Raw genomic sequence first — 18,230 nt, 5'->3', positions numbered from 1 at the left:
GACAGTCTAGACTAAGAATGCAGTATGCACTTACTGTTCCAGCACTGTAACTACACACTCTTCTGTCTGGTGCCATACACTCTCCTCCATTGACAACTAGCACTTGGTGCTGAATGGCAATCTTATACTTTGTTTGAATTGCATGTTTCAGATCAGCCACACTGGAAGAAATGAGGAGAGAAGATGACACTATCAGCATATTGGTGTCTCTAATTTTACATACTCCTGTAAGAGGCACAGGTGACCTGTCAGTGTCAAAGCAGAACATTTTTAAAACAAGCACTACTTTTTATCCTGCACAATCACATATTTCTAAGTTTTTTAAGTGTCACAACATGTTGCATTCTGGATATCCCACTAATAAGCTCTCAGCTAAAAGAAGACAGCCTCTGCATTACTGGTGTATCATTGGTAATGTTTTTCCAAGATCTGTTTGTATGTTGAAATTCTGGATTAAGTCATATCAAGCATTTAGGATAACAACTGTAAAAGTTGTATTATGTTCTTTTAAGGCAGACTTCATGAACAAAGAGCTGACTTGATAAAACCCTACAAGACAAGAATACCAACACTTCATTATGTGTAATGTAAGCACAGTTTCACCTAATAAATTGACTGATTTACTTACATGAAGTGCATTAATAGCACTGAAGAGTAACAGGAAATTTAACAATCCATATATATGCAACAAATTTGTATAAACATCACAGACACTTTCAATGTAGAAACAGTATATCAATAGATCATCCCTGTTCTCAGTTTACCAGCCTCATACCTGGATTTCTAGGTGATGATACTATTGCTTATTTTAGACTGTTCTAGACTTTTTCTTTAAAACACGAGCAAACAGCAAAATAAACAAGAATTTACTAATCTGATACAGTTACTGAACCAAATTATAACACACAGTGGTAGCACCTGTGCAAAGATATTAAAAAGCTTCAGGGTATGAAGAGAGTAATCAACACAAGCATCAATGGTTTTGATATAACTGTCAGGAAACATAACAATGGTACTGGCTGTATGGTACTCGAAAAATAAAGATCATAAAGATCAGTTATCTAAAATAATCATGATTCAACACGACATCACAAACTCATTACAAACCTCTCATGAGCACAAGCTTGTACTTGCTAGCTGTGTTACAGTAACCATTCACCTATCATCTCCCTGGTCTTTAGGAATATAGCTTGGCCTGTCCATGTACAAGGAAACAGGCAAAGAACCCAAGAAAGTCAGTCTTCCTAGAAAGACCAAGTCCATATGTAAAGATATACAGAAAAAGATATTAAACAGTTCAACTGAAGAGTCCCTGATTTCATTTGGTTCACTTGCTGGAAAGCTTCTTTTTCAAACAACTATCCAAATCAGCAAAAAGTTGGCCCCTACTGGATTATTAGCAGCCTGGAATGGCAGCTCAGATGCTGTACCTCACTCACCATGATTTAGAAACGTAATGTCTAGATGTACTTGGACACCACACAGGGGTATGGGCACATCTGCAAATGACCCGGTAGAACCAGCATGGCTGAAACAGTATTTCATGCTCATAATACCCTGTGTGTCAACAGGCTTTAGAGAACAGCATACAAAAACAATCAGTAGACACAGTCTTAGAACCCTTCCACCACCACAAACAATTTTCAAAATCCGAATTCACTTGCTGAGTCACAAAAATTACAAACAGGAATTCAGAAGAAAGAAAACAATGCATTTGAGTACAAAATCCATGGTAAAAGTCTTTTAAGCACAACTACTTGTTCTAACTCATTCATCACTGGTAGAGCACGAAGACAGCAGGTAAGCTTGGCTCTTGCTACCTACAATGTGTCTTGCACATGAAAACAATGAAAAAAGGATACAACACAAAGCACACATTTGAAAAATGCTTTTGATATGCAGCAAAAAAAAAAACAAACAGGAGACTTATTGGGACTTAACTGTGATCCTATAACACCGACAACGCTTCAGGCAATTGGGCATTCAGAGGTTCAAATTTTACATACAAGATGATGTAAAACATTTTGGAGCCTTACAACACAGGACAAAACCCACTTTTACCCATCCAGAAAATGACACAAAAACCTTCATGCCTATTCTTTAGCATCTAATCTAAAAACATTAAAGAGCACACATTTTCTTCAGGATAAGCATACTCACAGGAGAAAAAGAAAAACCTCCACAACTTCTTCTATGATGTCAGTCAGTGAAAAACAAAACTCTTACAGAGGAATCATAAATAAAAACACCATTCAATAAAAGAGCACAAAAGACCAGAAGTCATTCTGACAGCTTTTTTCAAAAAGCAGCAAAAATACTACCAGACTCAGCTAAGAGTAGGTCAGCCTCTGTCACTGCCCCAGAAAGTAAATAACCGCTCTACTCTTTAAAGGGATCTCAAACACAAAGAATCACCTGGCAAGGCATTGAAAATGCTAATCACAAAAAATGAAGAAAACCCACAACCAAAATCAACTCAAATACATGAACACTTGTGAGAAAACTATATCAACATACTAAAAATATAACTGAGTATCATCTGTCAAGAATCTAGTATATAACAACTATACATGCTTTTTAATTTAAAAAAACCAAGCAATATACAATTAATTTACTCTCTTACTTTTGCACAGCAAGTTCAGTATCAAACGTAAGGGTAGTTCCAGTGTTGACCAAAAATACATATAGCTTCATGATGATTTCTTTAGGTCTCTGAAGTTTATAACTTCCACTGATAAAATCATTTAGAAACTGAAACAAAAATTTCAAGTGTTAGTTTTACATGAGTTATGAAAGACACGCACATGCTTTTGAAAAAATACTTTCAGATAAACAGTGGGTGAATACATCATCCCTCACATTCCACATTTCTTTATCTATTTCTAAAGATAGAGATGCTCCTCTGACCAGAAACATGGGCAAGGTAAGTCTCTGCATGTGCAGATGGTTAGAAGAACACATGGAAATATATACTGAGAACGAAAAAATTAAATAAAAAAAAAAAATTTAAAAAACTGTGACTTCCAGTTGCAGAGGTCACCATCCCAGATCATTATCTGGCTTGTCTCAGTTATGAAATATATTGTTAAAGCCCTTGATACAGTTATTTCCAGACATCCTTTCTAGATTTTACAAACAGCAGCATGACCTATGCTATCTATTTTCCTCAACTTACAGCTACAAAGTCTGTCTCCTCACTAATATCCCTATCCATACTTTCTTCATTCAGACATACTGAAGCACTGGCAAAAAAAAAAAAAAAAAGGTAGATTTCCTTTTTGTACTCCTCCACAATAAGTAATAGTTTTAAAAATTATTTTCCTCTGTTACCAGTATTAGCTAAATCTGTAGCTACCTTCTTTGTCACCAATGGCAAATATAGAGTATGTAAGAAAGGATGTGCAGCCCAACACACAGGATGCATTTTCAGTCTCGTGCCCCACAGGCACCTGGAGGAGCAACTATATGCACAGGTTTTTCCAGTGTATGTGACAGATGAAAAACCTTGACCTGCTTCGTAAAACATTGAGATTTGAGATTTTATCACTGAAATACTCCTTACTTCTGAGCCTTTTTTCTCTTCTCCTCCACAGGAGCTAGGAAGTTTATGAGTAATTTCTGCCACACTAACAAAGTTGCTGCAGAATAACACTGCAGTCACTAACAACCTGAATTTTTTTTTTGTTATGTGGAAGGAGTTACAAAAAGCTGAGCTGTAAAAGTTTTAGCCACTAAGTAATATTCTTATATCATTATAAAAAAGACTTTTTCGATCAAATTGCTACACAGGTACTATAAGTGGCCCCTCTTTCCCTGAACACATATACAAGATCTACACAGCTAACTGTTTAACTCTCAACTTAATCTAAATTTGCCTTTATCTCTTTGCCTACACCCAGAAAAACTGACAGACTACAGATAAAACTAATATGCCTTTAAATGAGGACAGGGGAGAGGTTTTACCAGAATAATTATTTCAGAAAGTCAAAAGAGCTTTTTTTACAAGAGAGTGGCCTTCCACATATTTCTCAAGCATTAATTATAGTACATAAACTAGTTAAAACATGCGTTTTCACATCAAGATTTCAGAAACACCTGTGGTAAAAAAGCCCCAGCTAAATAATTTGATCTGAACAGAGTTTTGTTGTCCTTACGCTTGAACTCTACTAAGTGGCAACAGTTCCATTTTGTATTGGGACATGAATATATTCTATAAACCAAATTATTAGATAGGTAAAAACTGTTATTGGTAAAAACACCAAGAACAAGCTAATGATTATTTATTTATTACTAAATTCTTTGGACTAAGTTTCAGAATTGATTGGTCTCCTGCGCATAACCTTCTTTTCACAAAGAATGTATTTGTGACTGTGATCCAGGTAGAATTAGAAACAAACATTAAATAACACAATGCTTCAAGCAAGCAGCATGGGGCACACAGAAAAAAAAAAAAAGCTCTTTTCAATCAAAGCATAGTAAAAGGCATGTATAGTACCCAGCTTTCACACAGACATTACTTTCCAGGCTGAAGTGAAATATGAGAGAATGTGTTCATCTCATACACAAAGTGAAATTTTAATCATTTACCCCTCCATACCACAATGCTAAGCCTAACTAACACAGAAAGAAGAAACATTATCCAGATCAAGAATATTTATGACAGCATCTGCCATGCATCAGCAGTCTCCAACTTTTTAAACTTCAAGCAAAGAAAGAATTACCTTCAGGCACTATACAAAGTTACCACCTTCTTCAAATTCAAGAGGAGAGTAACTGCACACATTCGCTTTACTTGATTTTTGGCAACAGAGTAGCATGGCTGTTCAAAGCCAGAGAAGATCTGTAAAGAAAAGATATGAAAATGCAATTACAGGTCTTATTAAAATGCCAGGATTTTATGGTCATAATTGCATCTAACCCAGAAATCAGTGCATGTCAATGCCAGAAGAATAATTATATGGTAGTTGTTTTTTAATTAATAACGCTATCCAGTTACAAATCTGCCCAGAACTGTTACACACCTGAACACTTTTGCCCATGAGTTTTGTTGAAAGTAACTGTTAATGATACTTTTGAGTATTTACAAGGAGAGAATTTTAGCTCATTAAAAAGGAACTGCTTGCATTTCCATTAACTGAAATTATTGTTCAGAACTAGTGCAGAATGCTGATACAGTGATGCCGAGAGCAACAGCAAAAGTCATAACACATGCAATTTATCTAAGAAAATCCAGCATCAAAAGGTATACAAGCTACTGATGTTGAATGAACAGCTACCTCCAACAGACTCCTTCAGGAATCAGTGTCACCTTCCTCACCTGAAACAAGGTAACCTATTATGCTAAGCCACCTGCCTACTTTCAAAACGTGTTAGATTGATTTATTCTACTTTCTCTTTTAAATAAAGTGAAGATGTTAACCATTCCCAGCTGCTTGTCATTGGCGTCTTTGCCAGGGGCTTCCTCTCCCAGAACTGCTTTTTAAACTACAGTGGAAACTGCAACAACCAAAATGAGCCAGATTACCAAAAGTGATCTTTTTAGGCTACCCTAGTTCATTTTAACTGTTTTCAGTTAAGTAGCAGTGCCAAAGGAGAAGGAGCCCTTGGCAAGGAATGTGTTGATGAGCAGTTGGGCTCAGGGCAGTAAAGCAAGTGCACAATCAAACTCCAAACTGCAAACAAACACTATTTCTATCATGTTAATGCCCCAGCAAGCTTTCTGAGAAGATGATCAGGCACTATAAAGGGTGATAATCCATTACTAAAAATAGGCTTGCTGAAGCCTGAAAACCATTAGAAGGTGTAAACCATTTTATACAACTCATGCTACTAACGTTAAATCAAACACTTTGTCCCAAATTTCAAACCTTATGATAAAGGAAAAAAATTATTTTATGGGCACAGAACAGAGACATTATCTTCCTCCCTCCTGTCCACTCCCTCTTTACTCCTATGAAAAATGCACACATCATTTTGTCAGAAGGAAAGGTACAATAAAAGGGAAATAAGCAATGTGTTTAAGTACTACCACTAGAAAAACGGTAATTGAAGTGTCTTCCTCCAGTTTAGCTATCATCAATCGGTAGTTGTACTTGAGCAAAATGAATTTATGAATATTTGCTTTAGATCAAAACAATGCACAGTAACATGAAACTACTGAAACACCTATGCCGCAAAGTAGGATCACAACACAGGAATCTCTAGTCTTGTAATTCCTTTGCAACCATTAAGGAGACAAAAAACAAGTGGTATTTCTTCCACTCAACATTTTAGCCAACAATCCTGGGGGCAAAAGAACTACACTAACACAGGCAGGACAAATTTGTATTAGATTAATCCTTAAAAAAAAAAAAAAGAAAAAAAAAGTAGAATTCACAGAAATACACACAAGTCACCCACTCCCAAGGTTGTCACAAATTTCAGTGAATGCTTTCAGGAAGAAAGGAATTGTGTAAAGAAAGGTTTCAGAGAATACACGCCTCTAACAGCAGCCTCTCCTACAGACTCACTGATGTCCAACAAAGACAGGCTGCAGTCTTCCCTTCCCTCAGCAGGAGCTATGTCAAGTGCCTCTCTCCAGATGCCTGTTTTTGCAACACTGGAAGAAAATGAATTTTGAGAGCTCTCCCTAGTCTTGCATGTCTGGACAACATATGTCTGACTCTGAACAGAGTCCCAGATTAGTTATGAGGGGAGGAATGTATGAAACTCATCACAGTTGCCTAAGTTTCTTTTCCTTCAAAGGTCAGGTTACTGCAGACAAGCAAGCAAGGTCAGCTACATATCACAAATTAGCCTTTAAGTTTGTTCCCAATATTCCAGAACATTATTCTTTGGCAGTAACATAAGTTCTTAAAATAAGCTTGGAGTGAAAGTAACACCATCAAGCTTCAACAGAATATATCCATAAGCATTTTATTATTATTCTTCTTGTATTACCACAACAGGCCATTAGGAGAATTTTAGGCTTTTTAAAAATTTTTTTAGCATTAAACTGCTACATAGTGTTACAAGTTTCAAGTTTTTGTGTTATAGTGCTCAAATTATTTTAATTCGTTTTAATAGAGGTCGAACAATTACAAAATTTGACAGCTACTGAAGACAGAGCTGCTAACTACATAATCAGACAAAACCACAAATGACTAATCCAACCAGATTATTTTTTTAAACTGTGTGATTTGCAGCATTAGATCCATGCTAACCTATAAACTAGATCCTTCAAGTTATGGGATGGAAGTTTGTATGAGGAACTGCCACAAATTATCAGTAACATCATGAAAAAAAAAACAGCTGAACATTTGAAATTTCTGTAACAGCTGCCAGGGCAGACAAAATATGGTAGATATAAATATAAGAAAAAGAATGAGATGACATGTAAGTAAGAATAGCCCAAAGTAAAAACAGCTTCTGTAATTAATTCAGAATACGTATACTTTGTTATATTAGCTAACAAAACACCAAAACCAGCAATGAATACATTATGTCAGTTGTGACATTTATTTCACTGCTCTATGTTGTATTTGCATTGCAATGCAATTACTGCAATCTTTTCCTATACGATATAAACTCTTCAACAACTGACTACTTTTGAAGTCTGTGTCAATCAATACTTTCAACATATGTTGTTTACAAGTATGGAGATGTATTTTATTTAGTTCAGAATACGCTCATTGTTATATCTGTAAAAGGAAATGAAGGTCTGTTTACAGACCCTTCCTTTTTGTCATTACAGTACAGGCATCATAGGTTTCAAAATACTCCACAAATAATCCTATGGCTACATTAACCAACCATTTCTGCCCTTAAGTGCAGAATCTCTGTTCCATTACCTAATGCTGACCGCTCCATTGTTTCATGGGACAATTGTTTTCAGCTTTACAAACTCAGACACTGAAACATGGCAGTCAGGGCAGGACAAAGATAGAAATCAACATTTATGTTGTTTGGGTTTAAAGAGACATTAATCAACTTCACTTTAAAGTCACTATGTTTCCTCCATATTATCTTTCTCAAGTTAAGATACGTTTTTGACATCTCATTTCCCATACTTCCCTTATAAACTGGATTGCAAACTGAACTTAAAGAAAAAAATATCAGTATCTTCATTTGCTTAACTCCAAAGAATTTAAACCGAACAATGCCAAAGTTGTGGCTTTCCTTTAAACCCAGTGGTTTAAAATTCCATCTACAACAACAACACACCCGCCATATAAGGTACCTTGCTCTTTGTTCCCAGAGAAGTATGGCTACACATTTGTACATTAAGTGTCATACTTATAAATGCTTCATCTTCCAGGTCAGATAGAACCAAGAGGTCCAAACTCTTTCCCCCTTATGTATATCTCCAGGTTGAAAGGGGCTCTAATCTGATAGCAGATAGAACTACCTGATCAAGGCAAGACTCTCACTGTTCGCTCAGTGCCTCCAATTCCACATTGCTATTAGACATTCACATAACTCTGTATGATTGTTATCTGTACACCGCTAATAAAGAAGCTTCTCTTTTACTGCAGACCAGCTGAGGCTACACTACAGGTAACAGAGTGTCTCCAATATGAATCATAAGTGTTACCCTCAATTACAAGGGTCAGGAGTCTCACGAGACATCACCACAGAATTTCTGCCTGTCAAAAGGGCAATTCATCTGAGGCAAAGGCTGACAAGTCTGTCACATGCTTAAAAAGACTCAAGTGCTATTCCTCACTCACTAAATATCTTGTTGGATAACACCTCCCCTAAAGGGGAATATACCTTTATTACCTCTGGAGATGGAGAGTCAACTTTTGGAGCACAGTAACATGCTATGAAACTGCTTTATTTCCATATAACAAATCTTAAGGTTTCCCTTTGAGATGCTGCAACTCCTGTGACTTCACCTTCTTCCTTTCAGAGCAGGATTTCCTGTTTCACTTCAACTCAGGCAACTGTATGATAGACCAGTGCAGAATGTTCCTTACAATTCATTATGTTTTCTTCTATAAACCTGTCTTCTACCTCCACTTCCTTTGTTTTTTTCAGGTGCCCTTCTCAAAAAATGCCCTCTTGCTCCAACTTGCAGACTACACAAGCAAAGTATTTTATAGCACATAAATTCTAGCATGAAAGGAAAATGAAAATAGAAATTGAAGCTGAATTTAATGACACTAAGACTTTTCTTCCTGTTATTTGTAAGATCCTCTCTAAAAGCAGACTTCAAGGAGCTTTCTTTAAACTGCAACCAATGCATCTAACCAGAAATATCTTAATTTTGCAGAAGATTACTGCTACCACCACCAGAAGAATAGAAAGAATGACCTCATTGTGAGGGCACACATTCTTTAGTAATGCTTTATGCAACAGAAATGGTTATGTTTCTAAACTACAATGCAAATGCATACCTTTTTCTGGATAACCAACTGTTGAAAGGAAATATGCTTTAAAAGGCACTTTAAAAACTTGAAAGAAAAACTAAAAAAAAAAATCCTAAGCTATGTGATGTAGTAGAGCTCCTCGTGACCCAACTGCAGAGAATAATTTCATCCCCCACTCCTCCAAAATAAATTTAACTAGAAGACCTCATCTAATCACAGAGATATATGTTATTGCAGGTGGAGATCCTATCTCCCATTACCACTTTATATCAAAGCCTATAAACTTCATGTTCAAGCCACACTGTAGTCTTAAAGGAAGACTGTCAATCCCTGACATCTGTAAGGTGCCATCTGGAGCTCTATTTATACTGTGTTGAGATGTGCATCAGGCACAGAGGCGGTTACTTAATTACAGCAACTCCGACAGTCACTTTGTTGTTAGCAGCTCTCAAACTCAGCTGCTGGTCAGTAAAGCAAGTCTTTTCCACTCAACACAAGAAATAAGCTGCAATTCTGCAGAGCAACCAGGAAACATCCCTAAGCGCCTAATTTCCAACTCACTAAAGTGGAATTTCAAAAGTCAGTAAACTCAGTATTTCATAGTATAAGAGGCTTCTTTCCCCCTCCCCTTCCTTTAAGATGAATCATTTTATATAATACTAACTTAATACTTGAGTTCCATATCACTATCATATTCAGAGTTGTTCCTGCAACTCTGAATTACATGGAAGCTCCTCCCTCAGCAACGTAGGTGCCACAATGTCTTCATAGATCCTCAACAACATCAACACTGAAACAGCAGGAGATCAAAAACAACCGCATCTGGGCAGGCAAAAAAACATGGTGCGTGTTTAAGTGTAGCTTTGAAACTGGCGTGGCCCAAAACAATGCAGCTTCTTACAAGTTCAGACAAAACTTACATTGTGAATTCTAGGAAAGCAAGAGCCTGAAACACATTCATGAGGTAACAAGCACATTATTAGACACTGTGTCATGATTCCATATGTACATAATTATAAAACTTGAGATCTGATGGTTAGCATCTATTTACACTGCGGGTTTCATTGATTTGAGGAGCTGCCAAAGCACAATCCATATAATAGATCAGACAAAAGTTTTTCTCCTTCAACAGTTGAACACAATTTTACCACATTTTTCAAAACCCCACATCTCTGACACGATAGAAAGTGAAACTTCTGTGCCTCAGTTAGCAGGTACAAGTCGGAAAACAAACCAAGGATTCCTGACAATCTTATTGCTAGGAAACAGCCCACGGCCTGTAGTATCCTTTTTCTTTCTTTCCTTTTTTTTTTTTGGTTTTTAATTGATGGAAACAAGTCTTTCCACAGCTGTCTGTACCTTGGTTTTTGCAAAGTTAACTGAAGGTTTTGTCAGATTTTTCTTTTTTTAATGTATAACTTTGCCATTTCAAAGGCATTTGTAGCGTACAAGCCTCCCTTGAATTACAGAGATTAATACATTCGCTTTGCAAAGAATGGCGCTCTTGGGTAAGTGGAGCTTCAGGTGGGTTTATTCAAGTTACTGACTGACTTCATACTGCTGGGAAGGTTCTCCCTGTAGACATATACTCTTTAAAATAATTAGCATGTAAAAAACTTACAGTATTTGGAAACAATTCTGCAAGAAACAGACAACAAAAATTCCTTTCTTTCTTGCACCGAACTCAGACAAGTCAGCACCAGTGCTTCTTCCACTAACATGCTCTCTCTGGTTAACCAAGACCATGAACACTGGTTATAGAAAAGAGCACCAGATTTAGGAATCCCCTTCCTCAGCCAGTTCTCCTGCTCCTTTCCCTGCATCAACTTTCAGTGGTGCAACTGTCTACACTTCTCTGGAATAAACTGGATTACTCTGCTGTAACAAGTTAGAAACAGCTTACTTCCCCATGATACCAACAGCTCAAACTGATTCCCTGATCTGGTTCACAACACAGCTCCACAAACTGATAAACTTCAACTAAGGCTGGAAAGAGGCCAATGAATACAGAGGATACCAAACATGAGAACCATCATTCATGAAGACAAGTAAGAATTTTCAGAAGGCATCGCACTCCTAACTGCCCATGTCATCCTCAGTTACTAGTAGATTGCTTATAAATGGAAACCTATTAAAAAAAAAAAAAAAAGCCAGCATCCTCTTAAAGAGCAGGCTAAGATAACTTAAAAATGGGCAATTATTAGAGATGCAATGCAGGACAGAGTTTCTCAAAATACAGTCTAAGAGGCCACTCATCCTGTCCTCCCCTCTCTAGATGTACCATTACAATGCTTTTTTCTCTTTTATGTAGAAAAGACAAAAATCTTGGCCAGACCCACTTTAAAAGATGAAATCACAGAAATTAAGACTAATTAAATGGCATTTATTTCACAGAAATGAAAGCACTACAGATAGAAAAGAAAGTAAAAGATTGAAAATAATGAAATGTAAGACAAGTAAAAGTCATTGTGGTTTAGTCTGACCGCCCACATAACAGTCTCAAGTTCTCCCTGAATTAATTTCTATTCATATGCAATCATGTTTTCAAATAACATGAAAGTTTTCCAGTAATAAGGAAATGCACCACCATCTTGGAAAAATGTTTGAATAATTTGCAACTTCCAAACTGGTTTCAAATTTTTCTTATCCGTATGGATGTTTATAAATTTAGCATTTGAATTTCATGCTCTAAAGATGAAATTTCTCAATTTTTTTAAGTTACTTATAATTCACATGTCACCTATGAACTTCCTGCCGTTCATCAACATTCTTTTTTATTTCAGTGGTATCTGAAACAGGTAAGTACAGGACTATCAGTGAGATGCAGAGCCAATATAACCCCCAGCCTCCCTAGGAATACATATTCAGAAATCAAGTCTAGATTCTTGTTGGATGCCACATAATTACAAATCACCTTCAGATCTCTACTGGCATCAATTTGAAAGAAGATAACAGCAATGTGTTCAGAAATGAAAAAAGCTGCAGGATGTGTTTGAAGAATATTGAATTGTCTCTTATCTCAAGAAAGTGTTTCCCAATTTTCATCAGCCCTTCTTTATCTTTCTGGGATATAAGTCTTTGCTAGTTTAAAACAGCTAACAAACAGCACTAATAAATCCCTTCATGGAATATTACCAACTTAAGAACTACACAACCTCACTAAAAAAAAAAAAAAAAAACCAAACAAGAAAATCAACAAAAAACACAACTCACAGCAGTTGAGGTAGTAAAACTGTACTCCTCTTTACTGAACCCTGGTTGTGCTGTATGCAGCCATAGTGTGCATGTGAAATTGTTGTTATATTATATTTGCTTTTTGAAATTTATAGGTATTTTACCACCAAGCCTTTCACATAAAACATACACGAAAGTTTACACATTACCCCTCCCCCCACCCTTCATTCAGATAGAATTGAGAATTTTCAGTCATATTTTTAAACCACTCACTGAGAATCAAGTCTCTTTCAATCAGCAGACAACATGAGTACTTGTAAAGAATATTTTTAAATAGACATATAAACTCATGCTGAGTTTACTAGTAGAATATTTGCAATATAGCATAAGCACAATGTATTAGAAGAGAGCTTCTAGTCCAGTTACACAATATACTCTTACATAAGAATGTCTGCTTCATTTGAATTTAATAAAAATACACACTCTGGAGGATGGAAGAAAAACTGTATGAATAGAAGTACCATTTTGTCAGCAAGAACTGTCTATCCTAAGCACAACTACAATAAATAAGGGTCAAATTTCCACACCTTTGACATACCAGCAGAGCTACTTGGCATCAACAAACTCAAAATAAAGTTTGAGATAAACCACTGACATTAAGAGTCCCTGCTATATCAGGAAAAAAACACCATTCAAACAATATAGAGCAAAAAGTGCTGCAGCTATATCTACAACACACAGAAGAGCATATTTTATAGAATGCAGCATGAACACGTTCTCCAAAAAAAAAAAAAAAAAAAGAATAAAATGGCAGATAAGTCAGTTACAAAAGAGAACCTGAACACTAAATCAAAGTAAAATTTCGGAATTTAGAAACAGCTGCCTCAAACATTTATAAATTGAATCTCAGCAAAGTGCAACTCTTACAGAATTAATATTTTAGCTTTGCTAAGAGTGGTATGATTTTTTGAATTTGAATAACACAAGTAAAACTTTGCCTTTAATTAGTTCTTCAGTGCTGCTTTCTAACTCTAAAATACATATTGTTTTCAATCTGTTTGAAATAAAAACAGTATATTGGCCTGTCAAACACATCTTCAAGAATAATAATGAAGATTGATGTATCATACAGTTACTAGTTCCATCTAATACCTCCAAATAAAAAGACAATGCAACTGAAATACTGAACTCAGTATTTCACCACTACCACAACTTTCCTACTTTCCTGAAAAAGCAAAAATACAGTTGCACAAGTAAGTCTTAGGAGGTAAGAAAACATGAGCTATTTCCTAAGGAAAAAATAAAAGCATGTTCTGAAGTCAGAGACTCATTAAAACATTACTTAAGCAGAGCTGCTCTCAAATACTTGCACGTCATTCTTCTTATTGAACCTATGGCATTACACAGCAAGACAGACACAGGACATTTGGAACCCGACTAATCAACAAAGCAATTTTACATTTTACTTTCAATAAGCAGGTAATCAACGCAGGTCAAAAAGAAATTCATGCAGCACTTAAGCCTTTTCACATAGAAAGCAGGCTACCAGATTCTACAACAGCTTATTTTCTAGATGCACACACCAGTAGAGCTTTATATATAGCACATTGTAATCGTTTCACCTTGATGCGATAAAGACAGCAGGCCCAGCTGCAAAATCTGTTTCCAAACGAAACTGTCAACATCTTGGATGGACATAAAAAGCTACACTGAGCTGCTGCTGGTAGCTTAAGCTCAGAACCATGCTGAAACCACAGACTGCAGACCTGAACAACAAAAGAAAAAATACACAACTGGAGATGGATAGAAGACAAGCAACAATTGCTCTGACATCCCTGGTGTTTCTCCTGACCAGCCTCATCTCAAAGGCTGAATGAAAACATTGTGTCAATAAATCTTTTTTGATATTTCTATCAACAACGTCCAACAATTGATATTAAGATACTATCTACGTATTATTAAGAATTTAGTTATGCATGAATCCCATTAGAAAAGACAAAGTATACCCACTTCCAACCTTGCTTACAAATAGGGATACAAAGAGCTGATACACATCTATGATGTCTTCCGCCTTCTCTCCTTCAACTGAATTCAAAATTAAAGAGTGGATCTGCAATATGAATTAACTCATAAATAGACAAGTGACTTTTGCACAATGACAGAATGCTAATTAGCTCACAAAAATAATTGCTAGCAATTTTTTTATCACCATTAATTATGCTGTAGGCTTTTGCAACAAAGAATTCATGTAAGGATCTTTCAACTTGTACACCAAAATCATTACTTTGACAAATCAGCTATAAAATAGACACTCTGTAATTCTCGGAATTAGATTAGTAATTTACATACTAGTGATATTTTTCTTTTTTGCCTGTTTGGTATCAGTGCATTCAATCGGGTCCTGCAGTATAATACATTATTATGTAAGTTGGCATCTCGTAATCAAGTGTTTGCTATTCAATAATACTGATTAACAACTTTGCATCAGCATGCTAACTGTTAATAGGGTCCTTGAAAGTAGTAAGGTATTAACTTTTTTCTCCCCTCCTCTTCAGAAACTGTTCATATATTGTCATTGAGCTGTGAACCAAAAATCAGGAGCACAACTTTCTTGAGCAACATGTCAAATGCAGGAGACACGTGACTGCTTGGGTAGTATCCAAATGACTGAAGTAACTCGTGTGACAGCTGGGTACACACACTACAGTTTTTCATTTCAACTTGTTTCACTTTACCCCAACATGCGAACGCACCCAACCTGTGCAATGTAAGTCTCAAGAGCCTCACATCACTCTGAGCCAGTCCTCCACAGAAACTAACTGCCAGTTTAAAACCAAATAAAGACTTAAGAACATACCAATGACAACATAACCTAGAGGACAACACACAGAAAAACTACTGTAACTGCCACTCTCTTGTCAAGAAGAGCAAATCAACATGTGCTGCTCTCCTATCCCCAACATACCCTCAACCCCCTAATTAATGAGAATAACTGAAGTTTTAAGAAATGTACTAACAGTTTAGAAATTCAGTTTTTCACCTTAACTTCTGCAAGAGCATGTAACCTTAGCTGTGTTCAGCCAACATGCAGGGACACACCGTTTTTTAAACAGACACCACAAAAGACCTCAAAATAACCCTTGCCCTCTTCTCCAGTCACAGCATAAGTCTGCTGCATACACTTCTAATTATAAATATAGTAACCTGACATGGGGAGAGACAGCCCATTGAATATGATCCCAGAGATTACTAACCCAAATCTGTGCTGAGTACAAGTCTAGAACAATACAATAAAACATAAGATAGATCGCTATCCTACAATCTACAAAACACACAGCTACTTGAACAAAGCATACAACAATAGTATACTCCCAAAGCACAGTTAGGTCTATCTTACAGTAACCCATTATCCCAAAAGATCCTGTTTGTATTTCTAGCTCTATAACTGGTGCAGCTAAGGCTCCTTATCCCGTGTTCTTCAACAATTTGTTTTCTTTACTACTCCCAACATAATAAAATAAAACCACTTTGAGTTCCAGAGAGCAGTTACAATACGTAAAATATATCCCCTGCACTTTCATTTAAACTCAATGATGTTTAAATACCTAATTTCTTTCTTGTTAATATCTGTTTCTTGGCACAAAAGTAGAGCACCAGATAATAGTAAGGCCCTTTCTTTATGTGCTTCATCTTTTAAAAGCTTCTTAAGGTACTACATATGAAACACAACTTAAATACAGTGTAGTAGTGCACATTTTCATTATTATTATGAAGTATTTCCATAGAGATGGACTTTTTACAAGGCTATGTATGGGACAGGACAAGGAGCAATGGCTTTAAACTGAAAGAGTATTGGTTTAGACTGGATATTAGGAAGAAATTCCTTACTGCAAGGGTGGTGAGACAACTAGAACAGGTTACCCAGAGAAGCTGTGGATGTCCCATCCCTAGAAGCGTTCAGGGACAGGTTGGATGGGGTTTTGAGCAACCTGGTCTCCCTCAAGGTGTCTCTCTGCCCATGGCAGGGCGGTCAGAGCTGGATAATCTACAAGGTCCCTTCCAACCCAAACCATTCTATGATTCTGATTCTGTTTATAGTGTCTAGTATTCCTCATAGTACTTCTCAGCTATATAAACTTCAACTGTAAGAAGCATGTTTTTCCATCCTCATTATTTCTCTATAATTACTAGGGTATCTTTTACCATACCTCATACATTACCATCTTTTACAAACGCACACCTTCAGAAGTGTAAGTTCCTCCATAAACCCAATGGCACAAACTAATTCTGACACACATTTATGTGAGTGGAAGGAAAAAAAAAACACAAACAGCTTAACCTTCTCATTCTTTCCCATAAAAAAATAAAGGTGAAAGCTTAAAATACAAACCACAAGAAATGGCTCATGACCGGAACATACCATGTAATTACTTCAGACAAAAAACAAATGACACAAGAGAAGAAAGCTAGGGCCATATGAGGTCTAAATTAACATTTCTGGGTTGGTTCTGAGTATCTCAGGAACTGACGTGACTTTTTATTTCCTCTCTACCCGACGTTAAGTAAGAAGCATGAGCATTACAAAGATCAGCTCATTTAATTCTCCCAGCTCTTATATTAGCATTTCTACTTCTGGATCACTGGCAGCCAGTACTTTGGGGGTCAGTGAGAAAGAAACGCCAGCACTGGTCAAGACAACAGCCTGAAAGTCTACTGGAAAACAATAAGAAGAAACCGATGGGAAAATCCAGCACACGACACATGCCTCCTCGGGAGCAGGAACAAGTAAACAACCGAGGGAAAGAAAGAACAACGTTTGTAAACACACATCGCTTCTGCCGGCGCTCGCCCGACCGCCGCCGCCGGCGAGCACGGAGGCGCTGCCAGGCTGAGTCATTCCTTGTAGTAACTTCACCGCGAATCCCTCGCCCTGGCAGCGGAGCCCTGGGCAGGCAGGAGCACCCCGGCCTGCCCGGCGCTGCGGCTGGGAGTCACCGCCCCCCGTGCCCGCTCCCCCCGCCCGCTGCGCAGGGGTCATTCCGCGGCACCGGCAGCAGCGGTGGGAGCCCGGTCCTTCTGCACCCCCTCCCCGCCGCCTCCCGGCTCTTTGTCGCCCACCCCACGGGTACAGCCCCGCGCCCAAAGCCGCGACCGCCGCCCCTCGCCAAGGCCGCCCTCCCGGTACCGGAGTCCCCGCCTCCCCCGCGGCGGGGAGGGGCCGAGCGGGGCGGCGGGGGGAGCCCGCAGCTCGGGGGCAGCGCTCCCCACTCACCGGCGGGTCCGGCGCGGGCAGCGCCGCGCATCCTGCGGCGGCCGCGGTGGCGGCGCGTCCCCCCCGCGCCGCGCGGCCGGGCCAGGCGGCTCGGCGGGGGCACGCAGCGCCTCGGCGGTAGCCGCGGCCGGGCGGGGAGAGGCGGTGGGGTGGCAGAGGCGGTTCGGCGGATCCAGCGGGCGGGCCGGAGGCGCGGGAGCAAAAGATCCCTGCCTGGCGCGGCCGCCGCCGCTGTTTGTTGTTGTCGTCAGCCGCTTCCGGCGCGAGGGCTGCCGGGAGGGGGCGGTGCGCGGGAGGCACCGCGCGGCGGAAGCGGCGGCGGCTGCGGGGCCCGGGCGGGATCGGGGGTTGGAAGGGAGCTGGGAGATCATGGAGTTCCAGCCCTTCTTCTTGGGCAGGAACACTTTCCACCAGACCTGAGCTCCATCCAGTCT

The 18,230-nt window shown here is 38.5% G+C and overlaps 1 protein-coding gene across 3 annotated transcripts in view; it reads right to left on the bottom strand.

The window, feature by feature from the left end:
• The window catches only part of RB1CC1 (RB1 inducible coiled-coil 1), a 73,297-nt gene extending 55,452 nt beyond the window's left edge, over positions 1 to 17,845 (bottom strand). For 2 of the 3 annotated variants that reach the window (XM_017832112.1, XM_017832130.1), the window contains exons 1-4: positions 17,797 to 17,845; positions 4,722 to 4,840; positions 2,624 to 2,751; positions 35 to 161 (exon numbers count right to left, since the gene is read on the bottom strand). In XM_017832112.1, coding sequence (XP_017687601.1) covers positions 35 to 161; positions 2,624 to 2,694 — 198 coding nt within the window. In that variant the 5' untranslated portion in view covers positions 2,695 to 2,751; positions 4,722 to 4,840; positions 17,797 to 17,845. Of the gene's footprint in view, positions 1 to 34; positions 162 to 2,623; positions 2,752 to 4,721; positions 4,841 to 14,146; positions 14,167 to 17,796 lie in introns of those variants that run through there. The other variant, XM_017832121.1, reaches the window with a different exon arrangement.
• Between the last annotated feature and the right edge of the window lie 385 nt (positions 17,846 to 18,230).

Source organism: Lepidothrix coronata, unplaced genomic scaffold (genome assembly GCF_001604755.1).
Source record: "Lepidothrix coronata isolate B3197 unplaced genomic scaffold, Lepidothrix_coronata-1.0 Scaffold6, whole genome shotgun sequence".
Taxonomy (NCBI): domain Eukaryota; kingdom Metazoa; phylum Chordata; class Aves; order Passeriformes; family Pipridae; genus Lepidothrix; species Lepidothrix coronata.
The sequence above is the reverse complement of the archived record's forward strand: the minus strand, read 5'-3'. Positions and strand labels throughout refer to the sequence as shown.